General features: G+C 39.4%; 1 protein-coding gene across 5 annotated transcripts in view; it reads right to left on the bottom strand.

The window, feature by feature from the left end:
* Positions 1–26,612, bottom strand: part of CPED1 (cadherin like and PC-esterase domain containing 1) — a 324,109-nt gene that overhangs the window by 204,586 nt on the left and 92,911 nt on the right. For all 5 annotated transcript variants that reach the window (XR_008718075.1, XM_055590783.1, XM_055590782.1 and 2 more), the window contains 2 exons: positions 3,144–3,276; positions 962–1,130 (listed from right to left, as the gene is read on the bottom strand). Coding sequence is in view for 4 of the 5 variants with exons in the window: in XM_055590783.1 (XP_055446758.1) it covers positions 962–1,130; positions 3,144–3,276 (302 nt within the window). In the remaining variant the exon portion in view is untranslated. The remainder of the gene's footprint in view (positions 1–961; positions 1,131–3,143; positions 3,277–26,612) is intronic.

The following is a 26,612-nucleotide window of genomic DNA, read 5'->3' as shown; positions in this document are numbered from 1 at the left end:
AAAATCTATCCTCTTAGCAAATCTCAGTGTTATTAACTATAGGTACTATACTGTAAGTATATAGATCTCTAGGACTTATTTAGCATAAATGAAATTTTATACCCTTAGACTAACACCTCTCCAGCCCCTGGTAACCACCATTCTGTTCTTTGCTCCTGTGAGTTTGACTAGTTTAGATTCCTTCTGTAAGTGGGATTGTGTGGTATTTGTTCTTTGAAGGCATTTTGTTTGATTTTATAGAAGTAATTGTTTAGAAAACAGATAAGAGGAAGTGGGAGGAAACTGAAAGTAAGCATGTATGTATTTCCTCTTACCTGTGATTTGGACAATTAATTTTGTAAAATCAGAAACTCCTTAAAATTTATCAAATATACTCTTATTAGGCTTAATTTTTGACTGAGCTAAGCTGAATTACCTCTTAAAACTAAACTTTTTGGAGGTTATTATTAAATTCTTCCCTGCAAACTTTCTCATCATGCTTTATATCAGGGCTCACTATGTCAGGCATCCTTGAGAGAGGTGTTTTTTACTCAACAAATATTCCATATTGAATGACAAAATGAAATAGGCACTATGCTTCCCAAAAATAAAGCAAAAAGCATAAGGGCAAAACTATATTTTCCTTTGTTGCACTGACTAGATTTTTCTTAAGTAGAAAGTCAACTCAAGAAAAACAGACCATAGCTGAAAACTAGCTTTATAATGGGTCAAAGAACTAGCTAAAATGATAAATTGAGAAAAAAAAAAAAAGATGTAGCCTTTGTGATCTCGAGTGAAGCTGTTTCTAGGTGATTTTTGAACTACACTTATTAAATGAAAATCTCTGCTTGCAGCAATAAAATGATACAATCTTTGTTCCATGGGAATTGATAATCATAAAGGTCAAAAAAAGGCAGCCCAACTCACTTTACTTATCTTCAGTATACTTTGTGGGAGATAACTGCTTCAGTGGAAATTTTACCTTGACAGTGAAGCGTTTTTTCTTTGGTGGATTCCAAACCATGCCAGTCGAATGAATGAATGCACGCAGAGGAGTTAAGGATGTCACCAGTACGTATGCTTTAAGAATTACAGATAAATCTTTGGCTCTCAAGAGTGTTTCTTGTGGAGCAAGGGCTGTGGTTTGATTCCTAAAAAATACAAAACAAAATTAAAGCTCCATAATTTGGAGTGAGTATGTAATTTGTAAATTACCTCAGCACTTTGTACACCCCATCTTTCACTCCTTGGGCCCCAGCCTTCAGTGTATGGGCTTCCCTAAATAAAGGCTAAAATAATACCAAAGATAAAGTTTAAAGATCTAAAAAAATGTTAACATTAGTCACATCTGGTACCATCTCAACAAAAGAGGTACATATAAGAGTTTAGGAAACCCCTGGAATCTTCTTGTTCTGCCTTTATCTATCTTAGCTCTATCTTTTCCTCTACAAGATATTGTTTCTCAGTAGTGGACAGATCATGAAAAGTATGCCAAAATACTTTCCCCACTACTCAGGTTCTACTTCTGGTAGCTCAGAGGGTTAAGTGTCTGCGTACAATGTGGGAGACCCAGGTTCGATCCCTGGGTTGGGAAGATCCTCTGGAGAAGGAAATGGCAACCCACTCTAGTACTCTTGCCTGGAAAATCTCATGGACGGAGGAGTCTAGTAGGCTACAGTCCATGGAGTCTGTAGAGTCGGCAAAGAGTCGGACACGACTGAGCGACTAAACTTTCACTTTTCACTTTCATAATCCACAGGTGGCGCTAGTGGTAAAGAACCTGCCTGCTAATGTAGAAGACAAGAGACGCCGGTTCGATCCTTGGGTTGGGAAGATCCCCTGAAGAAGGGCATGGCAACCCACTCCACTATTCTTGCCTGGAGAATCCCCATGGGCAGAGGAGCCTGGTGGGCTACAGTCCATGAGGTTGCAAAGATTTGGGCATGACTGAAGCGTCTGAGCATTCATGCCCGCAATAATCTACACCACATGATCATTAAGGGTTAATTTAAGGGATGAAGTTTCAGGAAACACTTCAGTCTAAAAAAGGGAAAAAAACCCACCACTGGTTGAATATTTTGTGATGAAGCAAATAGACTTTCATCATGTGTGTATGTGTGTTAGTCTCTCAGTCGTGTCCTACTATTTGCAATTCGACTCTATGGACTATAGCCTGCCAGGCTCTTCTGTCCATGCAATTCTCCAGGCAAGAACACTGCAGTGAGTTGCAGTTGCCTTCTCTAGGGGATCTATCTGACCAGGAGATCGAACCTGCGACTCCCGCATTACAGGCAGATTGTTTACCGTCTGAGTCACCATGGAAGCCCACATCCACCATAAATGGTACCAAAATGTATGTGTGTGTGTGCGTATGTGTGTGTGTGTGAATCAATCAGTCGTGTCTGACTCTTTGTGACCCGACGGACTGTAGCCCACCAGGCTCCTCTGTCCATGGAATTCTCCAGGCAAGAATACTGGAGTGGGTTGCCATTTCCTTCTCCAACCAAAATGTATAGCTATTTTCTCTAATGCAGCCTATTTCTGTATTTCAATTATCTAAGTTCGGTCGATGAAAAGAGAGTGTTATTTCATCTTTTGAAGTCTACATAAGCAGAAATGCATATGATTCTTCAAATACTACCTAAAAATTATAAAATGACATGAGGCAAACTGTTTTGCGCCTTGGATAAGATAATTAAAATCTCTTAGTTTTTCACTGTAATTTATCTACATGACAAAATCATTTCCCTGGAAGCAACTTAAGAAACTTGGTACCCTACAGTTGTTTTCTTAGAGCCCTAAAAAAATAACTAGAAAAAAATCATTCAGCCATACTCAAAGACTAAGGTGTGTTATTTGAATATAAAATGGAAGTTAAAATTTTATAGTTTCACACTGTCAAGCTTTTAAATTCAATTTCCATTAATGTAACTTTCTAGATAAGAGTCCTTTTTACCCGAATGTTTATTCTATGGCAAGAGAGGTTTGAATTAGTCTAGAAGAAAATAGACAGTGGCATTCTTTATTAGAGATAGTTGAAAATTTATGTAACAGAACCTAAATTTCAAACATGTAAAACCCCTAGATGTGTCTAGTGCTTTTTATTTTATTGCCTATCTTCTAAAATGCATGCCTGGTGTAACTATTCAAAATGATTAGCTTACAGCTGTTCACGTCTCCAGTCCCCTGGTTTCCACATCTGTGACTTCAGGGTTTTTAAAAGGTGACTTGAAGTCCTCAGCTTTAATTGTATGCTCTGATTCAGACACACAGAAGGGCTCACCAGAAGTCGCAATTCTGGAAAGATTCAAAAGAGCAAAAGACAGTCATTTTATTGTTTCCTTTTGGAGTGGCTTCCAAAATAGTCTTGCTGTGTTAACCTCCTGGGTCCAAGGGAAACAGGCAGCAAATTTTTTCTCCATTTTGAATCAAGGTTAGATCCATCAAGCATGAAGGCATGTTTAGACAGGCCTTTGCTTAGTGGTATGTTCTCTTACCATATACTAGTAAAACAATTGTTATAACATTTAAATTTTCTTGCTCAGGAGGGGAAGTAGATATAATGTCTCCCTCTCCCTCCCCAGGAGGGTCTATCTTCTGTACCGCTAAGAGATGGACTCTTGATTCAGGGAATGGTGGTGTAGGAACTGACTTCTGTTTGTGATGAGAATACTACATAGACAACTTGAGTTGACTTCCTGACAGTGCAGTCCTTCAAAAGCAGAGTTTGTCATGCTTCTTGACCTTGATAACCTCAAGAAGTGTTTCATTATTTTGTAGAATATTATTTGTGCTTAGTCGCTCAGTCGTGTCCGACTTTTCGAGACCTCATGAATTATATAGCCCACCAGGCTCCTCTCCTCTGTCCATGGGATTTTCCAGACAAGAATACTGGAGTGGGTTGCCATTTCCTTCTCCAAGAATATTATTTAGTGAGTTTTTTAAGTGTATAAAAGTAAAAACCAACAATGATGACTTATTTATGAACACATATTGATAGAAGGTAATTCTGTATATCCATATCAGCATATACAGAATTACCCCATACTTCTTAATGGTTTGGGGTGTTCCATTTAATGAGTATATTTAATTTAACCATTCCCTTATTGCTGTGTATTTAGATTATTTTTGTAATGTTTTTTTTTTCTGCTATTTCAAAAATACCATAATGAACACTCTTAACATCTAATCTGGTGTACTTTTACAAGTTTATCTAGGGATGAATTCAAATCTATATGTGTAATTGTTGGGTCAATGGGTAAATGCATTGTAAATTTGATCAACATTACTCAATTGCCTTCTAAAAAGGTTGCCCCAATTTCACTTTCTCCAACAGCATATTAAAAGTTGTTGTTTCCTTACTGCCAGGTCGCAGAGCTTTATTTTTAAATTATACAATTTATCTAGCTCCCCAAATAGAATAAAGCCTTTAAATCATTTCGCCCCTCGTGCATGTTTCATCAATACTAACACAGTCTAATTTAAAATACTTCATGCTCTTAAGTAAAAGTCAGCAGAAGTCAAGCTGTTCAATGTATTCCCATATCTCATTATTTAGCACAGTGTGATCTTTCTCAAAAAATGATAGCCTGTTTGTAAGAGTTCCTTATTAATGAAGTTCTGATATATCATAATAAAGGAAATATTCAAATTGCTTGTTTCTGGAGGTGACAAATGAAGAGCCATTAAGGTAATTTCTTTCCCTGAGCATCACAACTACAAGAGAGTTTAAGCATTAATACAGTCCTTTACCTTTGCAGTAAGAAAATAGGTGTTCTTACCCCCGCCCCCCCAACCCCCGCAACTAAATAGACATGGATGGTTCAGTGGTAGAATTCTCGCCTGCTATGCAGGAGGCCAGGGTTCAATTCCTGGCCCATGCTGCTACAGGGTCCCCTTGGGCTTCCCAGGTGGCTCAGATGGTAAAGAATCTGGCTGCAAAGTAGGAGGCCTGGGTTTGATCCCTAGGTCAGGAAGTTGTCCCCCAAAGAAGGAAATGGCAACCCACTCCAGTATTCTTGCCTAGAGAATTCCATGGGCATAGAAGCCTGGCGGGCTACAGTCCAGGTTGCAAAGAGCTGGACACGACCAAGTGACTAACACCTTCACTTTCCCTTTTACCTTTGCTACCAGGAAGCACAGCACAAGTTTGAAGTCCAAGCAGAGGTGACTTTGAAAAACCTAAACATATCAAGTGTTTCACCAAGGTAGGAGCTCAATGGTTTGAAGAAGTAGTCAGCAAATACGTCAAAAGAATACATGATTTCATGTCATCTTAGTTCAAGTGGAGAAGCCTAAACATGTAGTTGAAGCAATCCAATGTAGGAACTGCCAAGAATATGTCAAATTTCCAAATCAGCCCCTGAAACTGTGATTGAGTAATCAAATTGAATATTGACTAAAGTAAATTTTACCTTTTGTGATATATATATATATCAGACATTCCATTATATCATTCCAGGTTTGGAGGTTACTTTGAACACTTCTAAAACAAAAATCAAACAAAAATCCCCACAACTCTAATTAGACCTCCCCCGACACCTAAAATTATTTCATTTCCCTTGATTACAGCTAAAAATTAAAAATAAGTTCCATCAATATCTTTTAAAACTGCAACTATATTTTATCAAGCTTTAATAAATATGTGTGGAAGCTTTAAGTATCCTAAGTTCTTGTTTAACAGAGTCAAAAATTTGTCGGTAGTCACTGTAACCTATAATGTTATGGCATGTATGCTAAGTGGCTTCATGTCTGACTCTTTATGACCCCCATGGACTGTGGCCCACCAGGCTCCTCTGTCCATGGAATTTTCCAGGCAAGAATACCGGAGTGGGTAGCCATTCCCTTCTCCAGGGGATCTTCTTGACCCAGGGATCAAACCTGGGCTTCCCGCACCGCAGGCAAATTCTTTACCATCTGAGCCACCAGGGAAACTCCAAACCTTATTGGGCATATCTGTCAAGGTCTTCTCAATAGACCAGTTCAATTCACTTATTTGAATATTCCCTTCCCCTTATCCCTTGACCCTCAAACACACAGAGGAGCCTAGAAGTCTCCTACCAACAATGTCAAAACCAGCATCTGGGTTTGGAAGGAATTTGGGAGATGAGGTGCTATTTAGTCTTCTAAATGGCCTTGTAGTTCATTAACGTGCTTATTTTCAGAAAGTAATTAAATACTGAGGGCTCAGTGTCCAATTTTCAGGTTTTGCTACCCCACACTTTGAGTTCTCAATGGGTAGCAGATACAGATGTGAAGTATCATATGTGCTCTTATCTATTGACTATTCTTGGCTTATCTGTAAGGGTCCTGAAGCCATAACTTGACTGCTCACTTAGAGCAAAAAGGAACAATTTGTTAGAGAAGCATGAAGACTGCTCTTTCGTACATTCTAATATCTGGTTGGCTGGGTCCTAAGTACCTGCTGACTTTTGTGTTATTTTCTATAAAGGAAGATTAAACTTGGGGTTTCATTTTACTTCCTACCAACCAATGATTAATGGGCTTGTGACACTGTCAAGGAGACTTCTAGAATACAGGATGTCATTCTCCAGGAATCTTTTGAACTTCCCACATCACAGACCATAAGACTGATACAAGTATGCAATAAATATCTGTTGTAGCAATGAACTAGTTTGGGGAGGGGATGGTGTTAAGCTAATGTGCAGTTGGAGAACAATGAGCATTTTAATGTATTCAAAAGATTTTATTTGGTTATTTATTCTTTCACTTCTATGTGGCATGTAATTACATACATCATAGGCAAAGACTAAACACTGGAAAACACTTGTACTAGCAAAGATTAGCTGCCAAATTTACATTGTGTTTGATTTAATGTTTTACCCTGTGGCTAATAATGAATAGGCAAGTGATAGTGAAAGTGTAATTATATTTCACAAGTGTTTAAATATTGTCTTGCATTTCATATTAGGAAGCTAAATTTAGCCAGTAATTTCTTACTTTAAAACTTCTAGCCAAGATAAAAGCCCTTAATTAACAATTAACAATTGGTTTTGAGATTAGAAGTGTAGATAAGTATTTATGAATGTATTCACTGTTCTTCCTGCAGGAGGGCGTTTACAAGTCTTACTCCTTAGCTTGCAAGATAGCCTCAGAACTTTCATGTACAGCAAATTTAAACAGAACAATTGATATATGTACAAGCTAAAGTCGTAACCAGGAAATGACTCTATCGGTCAGGGCACTGGGAGAAAACAGATGGATGACAGAGTCAAAGGAATAAGCGAAGACACTATCAGAGACTAACTAACCAAAATAGATAATCAACAAGGACCACAGGGAATTCCATTAATACTCACTACTCTATAATAGGGCTTCCCAGGTGGCACTAGTAAAAAAAAAAAAAAAAAACGCTTGCCCATGCAGGAGACAAAAGAAACTTGAGTTTGATCCCTGGGTTGGGAAGATCCTCTAGAGAAGGGTATGGCAGCCCACGCCAGTATTCCTGCCTGGAGAATCCCATGGACAGAGTAACCCGGTAGGCTATAGTCCATAGGGTCGCAAAGAGTCAGACATGACTGAATCAACTTAGCATGCACACACTCTGTAATGACCTGTATGGGAAAAGGATCTGAAAAAGAACTAGAGGTAGGAATGTGTGTAACTAAATCACTTTGCTTTTCACATGAAACTAACACAACACTGTGAATCAACTATGCGTGTGTGTGTGCTCAGTCGCTCCAGTCACGTCCTACTCTTGGTGACCCCATGGATTGGAGCCCGCCAGGCTTCTCTGTCTGTGGAATTCTCCAGGCAAAAATACTGGAGTGGGTTGCCATGCTCTCCTCCAGGGGATCTTGCCAACCCAGGAATCAAACCCTTTGACATCTCCTGCATTGGCATGTGGGTTCTTTATCATCAGCACCACTTGGGGAGCCTGAATCAAGTATGCTCCAATATAAAATTAAAAAGAGAGACTATCAAGAAAGAGTTGATAACAAAGCAAGAGTAGAGTTGCAAGAAAAAACGCCAGGCAGTGAAGCTCCCAGGGCTGAACAACAGAAGCTCTTATCACCCCTAGCCCAGGAGGGAGCCGATTACAGACCCAGGCAAAAGGCACAGCTGCGGGAGAGGACACAGAGAAGCAAGAGTGAGGGCCACAGGGAGAAGTACCCAGGCACTTCCAAGCCAGAGTCCTGCAGGGAAGCAGCCAGGGAATAAATGCTCTCCCCGTGAGCTCTGGTCTCCACTGGCAGGGATGGTTGTTCTCTCACCATCTCAACATGGTGTTCGTTAGAGTGGTGTGATTCGCTACGATCTCATCAGGACACTGCACCACTGGGGCAGCTCCAGTGAGGGGCAGAGACAGACACCTCAAGCTGAACTGTCTAAGGCCAAGAGGCCTCATAGCAGCAGAGCCCCCGAACCCATGCTGAGCACAGGAAGCCATGAAGAGAAGGTCACCAGCAGACAGAAGGGGCCATTCCATAAGGAAGGGGTTCGGGAAGGGTTTTGTTTGCTTTTACCACACAAGCTGAACCCAGGCCCGAGAAGACATGGGTGAAACCCATAAAGACACCTGTTCTAAATTGTCCAGCTCATTGTAATTTAGTCGCTAACCAATATATTTTTTTTAAATTTTCAAATGATATTCCAAAAAACATTTATTTTAAAAATTCTAATTCCTGTCTATAAATGGGTTCTTATTCATCGGTTATATGACCATGAGATAATTCCTTAAGTTTTCTAAGTTCTGTGTCTTTATGTGAAAAATGAGAATAATAATAGTAATGTTAAAAAGAAGAACCTACCTCATATGGATGCTGACAGGATTAAATACAGAATTTCCTTTAAAGTCCTTTGCAGAGCACTGGGCATACATTAAATGTTCAAAAAAACATGCTAAACAGCTACTGGTTGTAGTAGTTTAGTATAATATTTTTCTATAGCATAGAAAACCTGTTTGTCACTTTGGAAGCTTCGAAGTATAACTAAAATGCTATTCTTTTTTAATTCATCCAACGCTAAGGGGTTCTCACCACTGCTGGCTATCCGAAAAAGGCTAATCTATTAAATTTTCTTTTATGTGATTCTTAAACATCTGACATTTCACATTAGTTAAGAACAAAGCAGAAGTATGCGTAATAAGCACAAATATGTAGTCTAAAATTAAACATAGCAGCCTTACTGTAGAAGGTCTATAAAGACACATGCAACTTTTAGTGACTTTCCTCAAGTTTAGCATTGCGGTTGCCCAGTAAAGCTGCTAAAGGAGTTCTTTATTAAGGATAGGTTTCCATAGATGGGGTAAACCGAGGGCTAACCCAGTTACTACAATATTTATGTCTGTTCTGTATTTTGTTCAGGAAAAGACTTTTGCAAACAACCAGTACAAGGAGTTCTTAGTCAACAGAAACAGATCTTAGTTAACAGATTTATTACACATAAATAAAACTCCCTAAACAATTCGTGACACATGGATGAAACTCCCTGGACTATTTCAGACCTACACTTGAACTTAAATGCTATAATCTGAGGATTTATATTACTTCAAACACATCAATTCCTTAACACAATTTTACTTTTATTTTAAGCAAGTGGCATTAGCTAAAGAGTACCTTTGAGAAAATGGATATACCAAACACATAAAGGCATGATTAATACACAATTCTAGGCTGAAGTCAGGCAACTCAAAATTCCTGTTTTGAGACCTGACATTATTATATTATTACCTATGTGGCTTTGATACCAATAGTTGACACTCTATATTTTCAGCATATCTTTCCTCTGTTTGTTACTACATAAGGGTGTCAAACCACAAATACAAATGGCATAGTAATTCAATACAGTACTTTTTTGGGGTAAAGAATAACTTCCACTTTATTTTATAGGAAATGAGATGCAGTCCACGTCCTGATGTTAACTGGAGACACAATCTGAGCCATAAAAATGACCAGATCAATTTCTTAGCAATGTACTTTAAAGGAATAGTCATTGCATAAAGTTTCCACCAACTAACCAATCAATCAGTCAACTGCTTACTGAGAATTCAGTAAAGTAAATGCAAGCCATAAATGCCCTCCTTTCTGTTCTTTTTCAGTGGAAATGTCAAAGTCATGCAATTCTACAAAAATAATTTTCCCCATGGACTGCTCTGTGTGTTGACCATGACAACATAAAAACCTTGAATTCTGCTCATTTTCTTTGGTAATAAAAGCTATGCCGAGACCACAACTTCAATTTTCTTGCATGTGACTTCACTGCAATGACCAAACAGCATGAAAGACTGTTTTCTTACCTTATGGCAACTTAATTTGCTTTGATGCTTTTCTACATAAATTTTCCAGGGGAAAAGAAAAGGGAAGAAAATACTTTACTACTTCAGTAAGACCAAAGATGAATAATTTGGCATAAATCAGTGAGCATCATTAATAACAATTTGAAACACAACCTCCAACAAATATTAGTACCTAGAGTGCAACAAATATGATAATAGAGTAGCTGTCTAAGCCCGCTCACTGTGAAAATAAGTTAATCACTTTATTAATATTAAACTTTTTCTCAGGAACATTTTCTAGAGTAAATGATGAAACTTTATTGATATCATGTACATCAGAATAAGTAATGACTTATTACAGGTTTGTAACAGTGATTCAAAATTCTTTTTAAGTACACTGAAGTCAATCTCAATTTAAATGTAATACACAAACACAGTGAGTCATTGCACCTATTTTAAATGAAACCATGCATTAACATAGCTCTTCCTTAATGGCAACTTCACAGACCAACTCCATCTTCAATTTTCACCCTTGGTATAATAAAGTATACATGATATTTCTATCAATTTCCTCTCTACTCCTATAGTATTTACAGATAAACTTATTATATGTAAACCAGTACATATTTAAAATGTCAATATTTTCATAATATCTGACTCCAAGAGTGAGACAAATAGAAAACATGCAGAAACTAGAGGCAATTGCCCAAATGAAATCTAATGAGGGCCAGAGGTCCCAATGCCAGAAATAGGTCAAGAACATGGCAATACGTCAGAAAAGATTTCTGGTTATGACACTGAAAAAATATATCCCAACGGAACCATTTTGTTCCCAGGTTCTTTCCTTCCAATTAATCAGCAATATGATTGGAGTCTGTGGCTGTCAGTTTTAGCTGGGTGACATAGAAGTCCACTCTTCATAGATGAGGACACAAACAGACAAGGGTCAGAAGCCAGGCAGAACCTGATCAGAGTTTCTGAAACAGTGTCTCAGTTCTACCCTGAGCTGGGTAAGCCCATCAGCCAGATACATTTGGCCTATTTTGCATCTTTGGGGCCTCCCTGGTGGCTCTGTGGTAAGGAATCCGCCTGCAATGTAGGAGTCGTGGGTTCAATAACTGGGTCGGGAAGATTCCCTGGAGGAGGAAATGGCAACCCACTACAGTATTCTTACCTGGAGAATTCCACGGACAGAGGAGCCTGGCAGGCTACAGGAGCCTTTGCGCAAAGCAGCCTTTGTGCAAAGGAGCCTTTGCGACCTTGCAAAGAGTCAGACACAACAGAGTGACTGAACTAACCAAAGCGGGGAAGAGTCTTCATATCTGAAATGTTAAGTAACTTTTGGTCTTTAAATATGTTAATTAGGTGATTAATTTTGAATTCTTCCCCCTAAACTCTCTACTCTGGATAGAATTCAGGCCAGGACATTAAACTCAAATAACTATTTTCTAATACAAGAATACTCTTCATGTTTTCTCCATACATCTCTCATCTTTTGTACTGCCAAGATGCTTCTAGCATACATGTGCATGTGTGTATTATATTATATGTATTACCTAATTTATATATGCGACATTTAATATATAACATAAATACATATTTGTATTACATAAAATATTAGTTCTATATACATCTATTATTTTCCAGAGATTTAATACACTCTAACTCAGACTACAGAGTTTTCACATCAGCATTTTATTTCAATTAACACCACTCGTTTGCATGTTCCTGTAACAGCAATCCCAGACTGAACTTCTAGGTCTAAACTGCTACGTGTTGTTGTTGCTGTTGTTTAGTTGATAAATCACATCCAGCTCTTTGCAATCCCATGGACTGTAGCCTGCCAGGCTCCTCTGTCCATGGGACTTCCCAGGCAAGAATACTGGAGTGGGTTGCCATTTCCTCCTCAAGGGGATCTTCCTGACTCAGAGATCGAACCCATATCTCCTGCATTGCAGGCGGAGTCTTTACCACTGAGCCACCAGGGAAGCCCAAGCTGCTATTTATACTTCAAATAGGTGGGTACTGGATATTAAGTCATTTACATTTTGCTATTTCTTATGAAACACACTAAATGTTTTAGGGGAAACAATTCTATGGCACCCAATAATATCTCAGTCATTTTCAATAAATTAGAATGGGAAGTTATTGCTTTAAAAATTTCTGTGATCTATGGTATCACTCAGGGGTTCAAAGTCATGAAATGACAGTCATACTCTCTGCTAGAGTTTGACTCTGTAGACTCAGTCAATGGAAGCTGAATCAAAAGCTTGGATTGTAAGTAGTGGAAAACATTCAAGCTCATTTTAAGTCTAAAGAATTCAAGCTATCTTTAAGTAAAGGGAAAAAGAATGAGTAACAGTGAGAAAAATATCAAAGTATAGATTTTATGTTCCTCTTTTCCCCTCTAAGAGAGAATGATACATGTTAATTTGGGAACCAAGTTTGTAATGTTGTTTGAAGTAATGGGAAAAAAAAATTGATCTTTAATCGATATAAATGAGTCAAAAAGAGAAGAGTGAAAAAAGAGACCAACAAGGAGAGAGGATGTACAGGATGGGTTTTGGTGAGCTGACAGGGTTGCCTAGGGGAAAAAAAAAGAGGGTTATAAAAGCAGAATTTGGCAGAAATTTCACTATGTGTTGAGTAAGGCTAATTCCCCTTTGGCTGCCATTTTGTCCCTAGATCTCCTTCCCTCCAAAAAAAGGTACTGAAAAATTTAAATTACGCCTTGAGGTTTATTTACAAATAAACTGTGTTATTGTTGGAGGGGGTGTTTTATTTGTTTGCTTACCACAACATAACGCTCAGCATTCTCTCAAAGGGGCCATTTTTTCCGGGCCCCCTGCCATGCCCAGGGCCAAGGTCAGGTCCCTTCGGCCCAGTTGGCTGCTGGGGTGGACCACTGCGAGACAAAGGCAGGCAAGCAAAATCTGATTTAGAGAAAAAGTACATGAGGTCTCTATTATGAGAAAAGTTGAACTTAAGAGTGTTCATTCAATTTCATAGATCTAGAGTGAAAAGCGACAGACGTTCACAGCCGCCGTCACCCACCAGATGATGAGCAATTCAGGTTTTCAGCTCGCTGCCTCACACTCACTCACCCAGCCTCCAGCTTGCCACTGTGGGCTGATTTCTCAGAATGCTGCGTTAATTCAGCATTTTCTTCAAGAAATCTGGCTTTTATTTACCAAATTGCTTAAACCATTCACAGTATCCACTGGTCTCAGGAGCTTCAGGTGACATTAAGGCACATATTTCTGACTAGAAATTTTCAAAATTCACGTGAGACACTAGGATTTGGGGTTGTTTTTTCAGTTTTGCTTCCCTTGTGAGCTACATTGCATAAAATTAAGGACTTTTCACCCACTAAATGGCTTAGAAAGTTGTTCCAGTAGCTTACAAACACGAAAATATTATATTAAAATCTGTCTTAAAGGTAAAATTTCTCTTAATTAAAAGAGTACACCTGTACTTTGCTTATTTTGCTCTTGGTATAACATATGTAGATTTACCAATAAATCATGTAACTGGAAAATTTTAAATATCATTTTGTGGGTGGTATCTTTGCTTTTTATAGCCTTCTATGAATATAGTTTAAAGTTCTCTCCCTTCAATGACACAAGCTTTTCTAAAACTGGCTGTTGAATGACCTACAGAGGACTAAGAGAAGGAATCTAGAAAAAGAAACATTACAAAATACTGAGCTGAAAAGATAAGTTAGGCATAATCAGTTTACTTAACCACATAATCTTTCTCTTTTTCTTCTTAATTCTGTATTTAGAAACAAAGTAAATACTCCTGCAGTATTGGAACAGAAGAATATAAATATAAATAGTTATAGCTTTAATTTGAAGGATGACTGCAGCCATATTTCCATATTCTATTCAAGAGAAATATTTCACGTACAGTCATAACATTGTTAGAACTCAATGATGTTAAACATAACCATCCCAACCCCCAAAAACAGGAAAAGAAAAGACACCCACTTTTCGTTGTTGTTCTCTGAAATCATATAGTCAACGAGGGATGACAAGAATGCAATCTGGTTATTATTTACAAGCATATTGGAGTTTTAGTGTGACACCAATCTGAATTCAACTAGGAATTCACCATGCCTGGCCCTGATTGGAAGAACCATGGGTGAGGCCTAATAGTAAGAAAACTGTCCTAAAGAAGAAAGAGTGGATGGAAGAGAAGGCCAAGGATAACAGGATGACATGAAAGAGGCGGGGCAGCATTTAGTATGTTGCTCCAATAATCCATAGGCCTTACTTCCACCCCAGGTTTCATGTCAGAAGCTAAAACAACACTGGAAAAAATGTTTTTTCAGTGAGAGTGTAACATTCCATGCAACAGAAAAAAATTATAAAGTAAAGAAAGATTTTGACTATTTATTTATTTATTTTTACTACTACTAAGTCAGTTTAGTGTTGACTTATTCTGGCTTCTGAGAACACCAGTGGACTTTCAGCCAATGGACAAGACAGTGACTGGTACCTGGCACATGGCCCCAATCGTTTCAGCAGCAGCCAGAGGAGAAGCAGGCACCACATGAACCTCAGGATCCCTGACACTGGGCATGGGACAGCACAGACAATGGCAGGTGCAACTGCAGCCTCTTCCATGTGGAACTCTGGTGGTAGGACTCCTTTGGTGGGTGTGACCAGTGGTATACACTGGCAGCAGAGGACCATAGGGCAACAGAAGTACAGTAACGAGTGGATGTGGTATCAAGTGTAAGAGGATTGAGTTCATGAGCACATATGATACACCCTCTGAGACAAAGGGGGCATTTGAGGCCATCACAGTGATTGCGAATGCTACTGAAATTTAATGGATGAGGGTTATAAAGGCTAGCTCTCTGCCTGTCTAGGATAAGGCCGATGTTTATTTGGAATGCATTGGTAAGGTGCAGAGCCCAGTGCCTGTTTGAATAATTAGATGTCTCTTCTAATGGGCCAGGGCACATACCGCAACACCTGCTGCTATGATGAATATCACTCTGTGCAAAACAATAAATTCTCCCCTATCCCATATCACTTTTGAATGTCTTGCTGGACACCAATGTGGACAAAAAGGCTGTTGGTAATTATTTGAACCTAGATCTTGACTCCACTTTATGAATAAGCCCTAGGCATTTTACCCAATTTCAATATACACTGAATTTTTCAGGAATGCAATTTCATAGTCAAGCAAAGGAACACTATACTCTGTTTTGCTTGTGGCTTTCTCAAGAGTTGTTCACCAATAGCAATGTGATGCATGGAATCTTGGTTTCCTTATGATATTAACTGAACCAATCTGAATTTGCACCTGTCACATTCAGGGAGACTCAAAATAAAAGGGGGAGCACTTGACTATTTCATTACACTTTAAGATATCATTATGCCTAAATATTTACATATTGGACTTCCCTGGTGGCTCAGTGGTAAAGAACCCGCCTGCCAGTGTAGGATACCCAAGAGATGTAGGTTCAATCCCTGGGTCGGAAAGATCCCCTGGAGGAGGACATGGCAACCCACTCCAGTATTCCTGCCTGGAGAATCCTATAGATGGAGGAACCTGGCTGGCTGTAGTCCATAGCGTTGCAAAGCGCTATGGTCCATAGCGACACGACTGAAGCGATTGAACACAGCACCAACATTTACATATTACATTACAAATTGTTATACTACAAAGCACTTTCCTTTTGGGCTTCCTAGGTGGCGCTAGTGGTAAAGAATCTGCCTGCATTACAAGAGACAAGAGTTTGATCTCTGGGTTAGGAAGATTTCCTGAGGAAGAAAATGGCAATCCACTCCAATATTCTTGCCTGGGAAATTCCATGGACAGAGGAGCCTGGAGGGCTACAGTCCATGGAGCCACAAAGAGTCAGACATGACTGAGCACATGAGCACTTTCCTTCTATTTGCCCATTACATTAAGGATTGTTGAAATTACCTGTATAGGTTAGTTATAGACACTTCCTTCTAGATCAACAAAAAATCAATAAATAAATTTATCAAAAAAGAATGTGAGGTCAGATAGGAATGAGTGAAAAGATTGTTTTAGGATGATCCAAAAGTGACTGGAAGCAGGATTTTGAGAGAAGGGGGCTGAAGATGGTGAGTGTAGGTGGAGGCAAAGAAATATTTTTGTGACCATTTTAAGAACCTAGCTTTATTCCCAGGTTAGTGAATCCTAAAATACATGGGTCTCACCAACTAGATAAGAGGACTTGTTGGTAGTACTTATAACTAATATTTATGGAAATGCTTATTAAATACTTAACATTTGTGGGTTGCTGGCTCTATGTGAGAGGCATTGTTCCAAGTACTTTACATGTAGGAACTCTTATCCTTTTACCAATCCCCAGAGGCAAAATCATTATTGTCCCTACAGTGCAGACAGAAAACTGAAGCATAGAGAAGGTAAGAAACTTGCCCAAGGGCAGTGGGCTATTAAGAAGCCAAGAAGGGATTCACACACACGCAGCCAGATTCAGTCTGCTCTTGCCACTCCCCAGCAGCAGATGCACAATCAGGTCAAAGCAATTACTTCCTCTGAAAACCATTTTTGAGAACCATTAATCCCACAGAAATCATATATCACCCACAAAACATAATTTGGTTCTACTTACATTTATTAATTTCACATCCCCAGAATGGTGCTTTATAAACCCTTCTGGCAGCACAACCAGTGAATTCAAAAGCCCTCCCTTGAAGGTCAGAAGAGTAGCCTTAAAGAGCCAGGACAATTAATACTTGGTCCTTCCACATGGCCCGAGGTGGTCACTATCATTCCACAGGCCCAGACCTCAGGTTGGTGGTACACCCACATCTGAGTTGCCCCGAGCCCCAGACCTATGGCTGTGGTATGAAGTTTGCCACAATAAAATTTCTAGTTAGCCTAAAAATGGTTGTGGATGGTTTGAGGAGCTGACCCTGAGTAGGCACATCAGATATAAGGTAACGGAAGAAAGGTAAAGAAGATCGTCAGAGGATGATATGGTTGGATGGCATCACCGACTCAACAGACATGAATGTGAGTAAACTCTGGGAGATAGTGAAAGACAGGGCAGCCTGGCATGCTGCAGTTCATGGGGTTGCCTAGAGTCGGACACAACTTAGTGGCTGAACAACAACAAAAAGGACCCTCAAGAGAGAAAGTGCCAGTGAGTGATGACAACCTGAGCTTTTGACTCTCCGAGGGCTCTCAATTCCGGTCTGTTATTGAGTTCCCAATTAAAAGGCTAAAACAACAAAAAAGACTAAAAGAAAAAACTATTTCCCACCTGCAGCAAATTCACTTAACATGTCCTTATATGTAAATATTATGGTAAATAAGAAATTACAAGAATTATGTTAGTGGATCAAATAATAATAATAAAATGGTAAACAAGTTCTCTTTTCACTAGACCCAGGTATTAGGCTTTCTTAAATAGTTCCTTTCTTATGTTCTTGCATTATAAAAGATAGGCTTAAAATATAGTATCGCAGTTCAAGCTTATTACAAAAGGTAGTGCGTGGTAACTAAGATATGGATCTTCGCCTTTCCAGCTGTGTATGTAGCTCAGACATTCTTGGAGCTTCCAATCCTTTATCTAAAGAAGATACGTCAGTATTTGCCCCACAGATGCTTACAGAGGGTTAAAAGAGTAAGCAGATAACGTGCTTGACATGGCGACTAACACATGATACATAAAGAATTAGTGTTACTACATGTTATTATTTGAAGGTAATTTATTTATAATATAACCTTGGGGCATAAATCATGAAGACCCAGTGTATTTATAAAACAAACACAAAACTAGTACTAATCCTGTTGATCTGTACTCAACCTCTAACTTGAGATAATACTTAAGCATAAATAGGCTTTCTTTTCATCAGAATGTCTCTAAAAAGAACAATATATATTGCTGTGACAGTTTTATGTCAATCTGAAAAGCTGAACATCTCATTCAATTTTCCTCTCCAAATCGATTCATGGATATCTTGAGTAATACAGAAATAATGCCTTACATATTACTTTTATAGATTTACAACACATATTCTTCTATAAAGCATTTTCATGACAATTTTGTGAAGAAAGAATGGTCAGTAAAATTGTTTCCTTCTTACAAGTCCAAAAATGAGGCACAAATGGGCTACATACTTTTCCCACGGTCACATTACTATAGGTCATAACTGGGTGCGTTTCTTCTCATATGAAGACCACAGGATTCCTGACTTGAAGGCTGAAGGTTAGAATTCTTCTGATCTCTTAGGCTAAGATTCTTACCAGTATTTATGAGCATCTTATGAAGATTCAGAAATGAATGAGGCAAGATAGTCCTTCAAAAGACCCTCTCAGCTAATGTGGCTAAATTACCTACTTTTGTCTATTTAGGGGTAAGTTGACCCTTCCATAAGCTACACATTTTCTTCTGAAATGACCACAACACTGGGATTGTACTGCTACTATGATTCTCTGCATACTAAGTCGCTTCAGCTGTGTCTGACTCTTTGCCACCCTGTGGACTGTAGCCTGCCAGGTTCCCCTGTCCATGGGATTCTCCAGGCAAGAATACGGGAGTGGGTTGTCATGCCCTTCTCCAGGTGATCTTCCTGACCCAGGGATGGAACCTACATCTCTTGGGTCTCCTGCATTAGCAGGCGGGTTCTTCACCACTAACACCACCTTATGACTCTATGAAAGTGAAGTTGCTCAGTCGTGTCTGACTCTTCGTGACCCCATGGACGGTAGCCTACAAAGTTCCTCCATCCATGGAATTTCCCAGGCAAGAGTACTGGGGTGGGTTGCCATTTCCTTCTCCAGGGGATCTTCCCCACCCAGGGATTGAACCCGGGTCTCCTGCATTGCACAGATGTTTTTACCATCTGAGCTACGAGGGAAGCATTATGACTCTATGGTATCATCAATTAAAATGCCTCAGAAGAAAAGAAAAAGTTCCATATTTTACCATTAGATGGAGGTAACAGAAGTTTTTTAAAAAATAGTCCCCAAACTATGAAGCAGTGAATCACAGGATTTGAATGGGGTTTACCATAAAATAAGAGTCTGTGCATCTCTCCCAGACAGAAGCACACCCAACCCATCATCAAAGAGTAAAGCATATTCCCAAATGATCCTATTCATTCAGTTAATTATACTTCTGCCAAGATATGTATCCTTCCTAATCACAACTTCAACTACAAATGAAAGATTCTATTTAGGGAAATAAATGAATTTCACTTTGTTTGTAGCTTGCAGCAACTCTTATTTTGGATTTTTATCAATATATATTTCAACGGGATCTGTCAGACTGGAAGACATTAAATGCCCATTAAAATGTATCAGTCTTAATACACTGTATTAGTAATTATTATGATTACAATAAGAAGTTCAATAGACTAGCCATTAGAGCGTCATCTTCCCATGAATAATGTGTTATATAACATACACTTTATGAAGCTGTGTGCCTTAAAGCTAATGTATCACTTTAGTGAGTTTTCATTTCCTAATGTTGATGATATCTTGCAAGTCAAAAATCAGTTCCCAGTTCAGAAGTTCCATGAAAATGAGCAAGCCATGAGCACTGCAAATCTACTAACATTGTTTTCCTTTTATAACATTTGCAATTTTGTTGTTGTTGTTCAATATCTACCTCTCCCACCAGAAGACTAGGGAAGAGATTCAACATACTATATCCTCCAATACCAAAATCTGTGTGTGTGTGTGTGTATGTGTGTGTGTGTCTGTCTGTCTGTCTCTGCACATATACACAGAAATAAATGAATCAAAATTATAGAACAGTTCTCCTTTACTTATTTAGTTTACTCACAAAGCAAGGCAAGTGTATAAGTTTCGGGCTTTCACCACTTAAGCAGCTAAATCCTAGAAACTGATTTCACTCTGCACTCTTCGGGGCCATTGAACCAAAGAGCAAAGGGATTAATCAGCTCCCTGAGCTCATCGGTCTCAAGCACAATCTCAAAGATGTCAAGGACTTGCCAAACGTTTACTGGAAAATGGACATGTTGTCCCTTTCACACTGGCCTGATGCCAAAATCGCCAAGTATAACTCCATACACAGCACCAGAGCAAGAAGCACCTTTGGGTCAATGAGTTTGGTCTAGCTTCTTTCGAAGAAAAAGCGAGTCCCCCAAAGCTCAACACGCTGACCCTCACACCCTCGTGCTACCAGCCTGCACCGACCCTCCCTACCTCGCCAGTGGCCATGTGTGAAGCACTTCACAGTATGTATCCCAGACACCTCGACAAGCCTGCATCTTAGGTTGCGAGATATGCCAAATGGAAGGAAGATTTATGTAGTTTACAACTAACAGGCTATAATAAGCAGCAAATATTTTTTTCCATTTTCAAGGAAATGAAGCAAGGCGAAGCTATTGCTTTCTCAAAATCTCCATTTGATTCTGACTGTGATTAGTTCATTTAGAGATTTATGGCTCACAGGCAGAATGATCAAGTTTATGGATAGGTCAGACTCAGGAAGTGATCACTGCATTCACATCAGGAAATTCTGACTGGTCCGCAATGGAGTCTAAAATTCTTATCCATAGAATTATTATTAGGAGTTGAAGTACATACAATTTTTTTTTTTAAAAAGGTATACTTGAAAGAGAAAAATATAGCTGAATGAACTAATTTCTCATATTAGCTAGCTCTGGAGAGCAGAGAAAGGTCTGAGAACTAGGGTTCAAGGCAGAAAGTAAGAAAGAAAAGGAAACATGGATATTCTCTTACTTTAAAATGAATCATGTTTCCCTGGTGGCTCAGTGGTAAAGAAACCACCTGTCAATGCAGGAGACATGGGTTTGATCCCTGATCCAGGAGGATCCCACATGCTGCGGAGCAACTAAGTCACCACAACTATTGAGCCTGTGCTCTAGAGTCTGGCAACCGCAACTACTGAGCCCATGTGTTGCAACCACTGAAGCCCAGCTGCCCTAGAGCCTGTTGCCTGCAACAAGACGAGCCACCATAATGAGAAGTCCGTGTATTGCAACTAGAGAGTAGCCCTCGCTCACCACATCTAGAGAAAAGACCGCACAGCAACAAAGACCCAAAATAAATTAAATAAATAAATAAATAAATAAAATTATAAAGCGAATCTGTCCATCAGATTCTCCAGTCTAGAATACTGGAGTGAGTCTCCATTTTCTTTTCCAGGAGATCTTCCGAACCCAGGGATCAAATCCGCATCTCTTATGTCTCCTGCACTAGCAGGTGGGTTCTTTACCACTAGTACCATGGGCTTTATCATAACCAATCAATAAATATTTATCAAAAATTGATAATAATTGACATTCATTGTTTTTGTCTGTCCAACATCTTTCTTCCTTTGGGGATCTGTTCTCCTCTCACCAGATGGATCTGGTGAACTACCAATTACAGTTCCTTCCTCTTTCTATCCTTGGCTATTACAGGCTGAAATGTATCCCCTGAAAATTCATGTTAAAGCCCTAGCTCTCAGTATCTCAGAATGTGACTGTGTTTGGAGAAAAAAATATTTAAAGAGATGATAAAATTAAATGAGGTCATTAGGGTAAAAGCAGGAAAAGTGAAAGTGAAATTTGCTCAGTCATGTCCGACTCTTGGTGATGCCATGGACTGTACAGTCCATGGAATTCTCTAGGCCAGAATACTGGAGTGGGTAGCCTTTCCCTTCTCCAGGGGGTCTTCCCAACCCAGGGACTGAACCAAGGTCTCCTGTATTGCAGGTGGATTCTTTACTAACTGAGCTATCAGGGAAGCCCCAAAGCAGGTAAAGGAGAGAGCCACAGCCTCGTGTTAGGACGGTAAAGGGAGCTTGAGCAGAGAGTTAAGCTGGGAGATAATGGGAAACCAGGGAGAAATGTAGGGACTTCAGCCTGTTCGGAGCCTAGAATGCCACCCAGAGGAGTTTGGAGGGGAGAAAGTGAAAGTGAAAGTGAAATCGTGTCTGACTCTTTGCAACCCCAGGGACTGTAGCTTACTGGGCTCCTCCGTCCATGGGATTTTCCAGGCAAGAGTACTGGAGTGGGGTGCCATTTCCTTCTCCAGGGGATCTTTCCAACCCAGGGATTGAACTCAGGTATCCTGCATTGTAAGCAGATGCTTTACTGTCTGAGCCACCAGGGAGAAGTGGCTAAGAAAGCAGACTGCAGACTCCAGACTCGTGCGGACTGTGTGCAGATACCATTTGTTAGATGTGTGACACTGAAAAGTTTACTTAATTTCTCTACATTTGAGTAAAATAGGAATAATAATGATGACTGCCTCACAGAAACATTGTGAGTACTGAAGAATTAATATATGTGTGTATATATGTAAGTACATATTTTTATAATAAAATGTATTATTAACATATATTTTACATAGATCTTGCATACATAGGTAAATTATGTAATAATGTAAGATATATATAACATATATTGGGGTTACTCTTCTTACTTTTATTCTTAACAATATGGTATGAATATTTTTCTATGCCAATGGATGTATATCTGCCATCATTTTTAATGTCTTCACAGTTTCCCACTGAAAAATACGCCATGATTTATTCATGCTTGAATTGAATAGTAGTCTAGTATGTAAAAATTGTTCATGAACAGGGAAGGTAGGGAAAATTATGTATTTTCACTAAATTTAAATTTTCTTCTTTCATTTTGCTTATCTGTATTTTCTATTCTTTTCATAACAAATGTATCTCACTAGCACAATAACAGCATAAAAAAAGGGAAGGGGAACAGGAATTTAAAAATGCATGTCTGATCATATTTCAAATTTGATTTTTATTTTCCTTCTCATGGTGGCCAAAAATGTTAACAGGACACAGGAAAGAGAAGAACATTTCTACAAGCTTCCATGCTTAAAAATAGAATCATGCTTGATAAATAGAATCCACCCCCACTGACCACTGCTCATGCTCTCTATCCTAAAGTTCCTTATCGAGAGCCGTGGTTCTCAGCCCAAAATCTTCAGAGGATTTTTATGGGTCAGACAGGTGGCAGGCAGTGGCCTCTGGGGGCCACAAGGAGGTAAAAAAAGAAAGGGCAAAGAAGAGGATAAAGAGGGAAGGACCCTACCCTTTTTCCATCAAACCAAAGTCATTTCTTCCTACATTACATAGGGTTTCTGGGATGTGTGTGTGTGTGTGTGTGTGTGTGTGTGTGTGTGTGTGTGTGAGGAGGTTTTAAGTGGTTCTTTTTTAAAGACAAAAATAATCCACCTCACACCCATGCAACCAAGATCAATGCTCTCTTTCTGATTTAGGTTTTCTGGCTACAGCTCAGACATCTTCCCTTTCTTTCACAGGATCCACAGAGGAAAAACGCTGAAGCACAATGTCAGCAAGAAGTACTGGATTTATTTCCTCTGTCCTGAATGCAGAACCATTAAGATGAAGAAAACTGCCCAGAGAGCTGATCTATAAGAAGCCCTAAAACATTACTGGATAAGAGAGACCCTTCTTACCACTGTCTCTCTACTTTGTCCTTAGCCTCCTCTCTAAAGAAATGGTGAACATATATTTAAAGATTTGGGGGTTGAAATGGTACAAAAATACAAGCCTGTCCATAAAAAGTCTATATCCATCTCCAGCCTGCATGCATTTGGAGAACCAACAATGTGATAAAGTGTTAAGCATATTCTTTTTAGACAGGAATAAGGTGACCAGTCTCTGGGCTGCAATGATAATCACCCAGAAGTGGATACCAGTCATGTAATTTATTGGTATCTTTCTGCTTTGTGTGTGTAATATGATAACAGTCCCCTAGTTCTTTCATGGATACAAATACCTTATTACTCAAAATGGGTAATTATATCTTGGAAGAAGGAGACACTATTTTCCACTTCTCCTGCCGGTACTCTGCCTCATAGAGCCAACTCAATACTGAATTTGTGCAGTGAGTAAAGGGATAAATCCATCCAAGCATCACCAAAGCCCTCTAATAATCACCAGGGTCCCCTTCTACCACTCTAAAGAGCTATTTACTCAGTCGTGGATGACTCTTTGTGACCCCATGGACTGTAGCCCACCAGGCTCCTCTGTCCATGGAATCTTCCAGGCAAGAATACTAGAGTGGGTAGCCATTCCCTTCTATAGGGGATCTTTCCAACCCAGAGATGGAACCCAGGTCTCCTGCACTGCAGGCAGATTCTTTACCGTCTGAGCCACCAGGGCAGCCCTTCCACTACTCTAACCCCCTCCATCAGTATCCTCTCCAGTCTTCTATTTAAAAATATTAGAGGAACTATTATATACCAGGAATTATGCCCATACACTGGAACTTGAGAACAGGGTGTCTTAGTCCTTGTAGGGAGACAAACATATACAAATACAACTAAGACACACTGTGACTAGGCTACTCTGGAAGCTTTCACAAGTACAATAGAAACAAAGAGGAAAGAAAATGTACCTGTCTCAGCAAATCAGGTGGACTTTTACTCAGGAAGACAGTCCTGAGTAAAAAGAACTTAGATTTTCAATATAAAATATATTTACTTCATATTTGCTTCATTTGCAAAACAATATGCTCAACTGGGAAAGAATGTGTCATTTTCTTATCACTTAACTCTTCTGAGACAAGCAGCTGAATGACAGATGTAAGCTCCCAGCATCTAACTTGTTTAGCCCAACTGACGGCTTGCTAAAACCATAGGAGACATTCTTTTAGAAACCACACCCAAACCATCAGCAATTTCTGCCAGCTTTTCTTTTGAAATAAAATATATCCTGATCATGCAAGAGAAGGTCTTCTCTACTCTGCTGAATTGAACAGAGCATTAAGAACCACAATGTGCTGCCATCAGCCTTAGAATGTATGGAAATTTCTCTGATATTTTCCTATATTATGAGTGCTAGGGCTAGTATTCAAAATTTTTTAATGTGTTTTCACAAGTATCCTAGAGGGAAATTAGGATAGAATGCCTCCGGGGACACCAGCAACTTGTGTTGGTGGTGGTGGCTGAGCTAACAATTGCAGGAGTAGTATGATTTTTTTTTCCATTTTAGCAAGTGAGGAAGACATCGAAAGAACAGAGAACTTGTGTGTTTTCTTTAGTGTTTACTGTGTGGGAACAGAGAAGACAGATTGTAAGATTTTTCTGAATTGGTGGCTTAAGAGTTGATGTTTAAGGAAAAACATATTTAAGGAAAAATATATACACTTGTAGGGAAATACTCCAAGTGGCAAACTCAGTGCTCCAGGCTTGGTAGGAAAGAAATCATGACTGAATACAGCAGAGGGACTTGGAGAAAGTAGCAGAATTAAGAGTAACAAAAGTGACATCTGAGGTTCCAGGCTCAGAGATATCGAAGGAGTGAAAAAGCCAGAAAGCCAGTGATTATAAAGTCGTGAATTAAAGTCTCAAAGATGGATATAGTTGTCTGTGATGCAAATTACTAATCAGCCAGGATGCCCAAATGGGAGGCTGCAGATGAAAAGAAATGAAGGTCATGGATTTGATGAGATCAAAGAACGGTGATGATGAATGGGTCCTTGGTGTGGGCATCAAAACTGACAAGAATGATGGCAGGTCTGAAGTCTCCAGAAAGAGTCAACCCAGGTGATGATTTTCTTATTGAATATGCTGAATGAGCAGGATGTCAACAGATCAGAGGAAGGAGGGGTAGCAAAAGAGATGCCAACAATTCCTCCCAACACTGGAGATTAAGGTTTTAGTAGAACACCCAGCTTCACTGTCCTTAGGGATTAGGAAAGAAAGTTACCATTTCATGAGGTGAATGGAAGCTGGAGTTACCAAGTGTGTAGAGAAATGCAAATATGCTAAGAGGAAGGAGCTTAGAGAAGTGTGAGGACACAAACGTGGGACAAGAGGGACCAGGCTACCGGATGGGTCTGGATGTTAGTGGCAACTGGATTCTACAGGTCTGAGAAACATGGGGGAACGTCATGTGTCCAACATTGCCACTCTGTCAAGATATATCTTGGCAATGTCACATGGTACTGCCTTGCACCTTCCTATGTTTTCAACTCCTCTTCTCTTCTTAAAGTCCGAATGACTTACATAATGAGTCTATAAATTTGATGACAAGCTGAATATTGAAAACGCGTGGGTCATTTGATCTTGAAAGCTTCTGAATTGTTATGAACTTCTTATGTCACGTACTAGGCTCTCATAAACACTTGGGTGTGTGACTTCTGGTCTCAATAAAATCTATCCCTGGCTCAAGTCAGAGCATAAGAGCTAGTTACCTGGGCCTTGCTGTTTAGTCCCTAGACAGACTGCAGTGAGCAGGCCGAATAAATTTGTCTTATTTCTGAAAGAAATGGGGGGAAAGATCACTCTGGCTAGTGTTTATAATGAACTGGATTATTCAGAAGCAAGAAAAGAAATGGGAAGGGTATGAGAGCACGTTGACTTGGACAAGACTGGTCATGGTAGAGATGGAGGAAAGTAGACGGAT

This window comes from Bubalus kerabau, chromosome 8, assembly GCF_029407905.1.
Source record: "Bubalus kerabau isolate K-KA32 ecotype Philippines breed swamp buffalo chromosome 8, PCC_UOA_SB_1v2, whole genome shotgun sequence".
Lineage (NCBI taxonomy): Eukaryota > Metazoa > Chordata > Mammalia > Artiodactyla > Bovidae > Bubalus > Bubalus kerabau.
The sequence above is the reverse complement of the archived record's forward strand: the minus strand, read 5'-3'. Positions and strand labels throughout refer to the sequence as shown.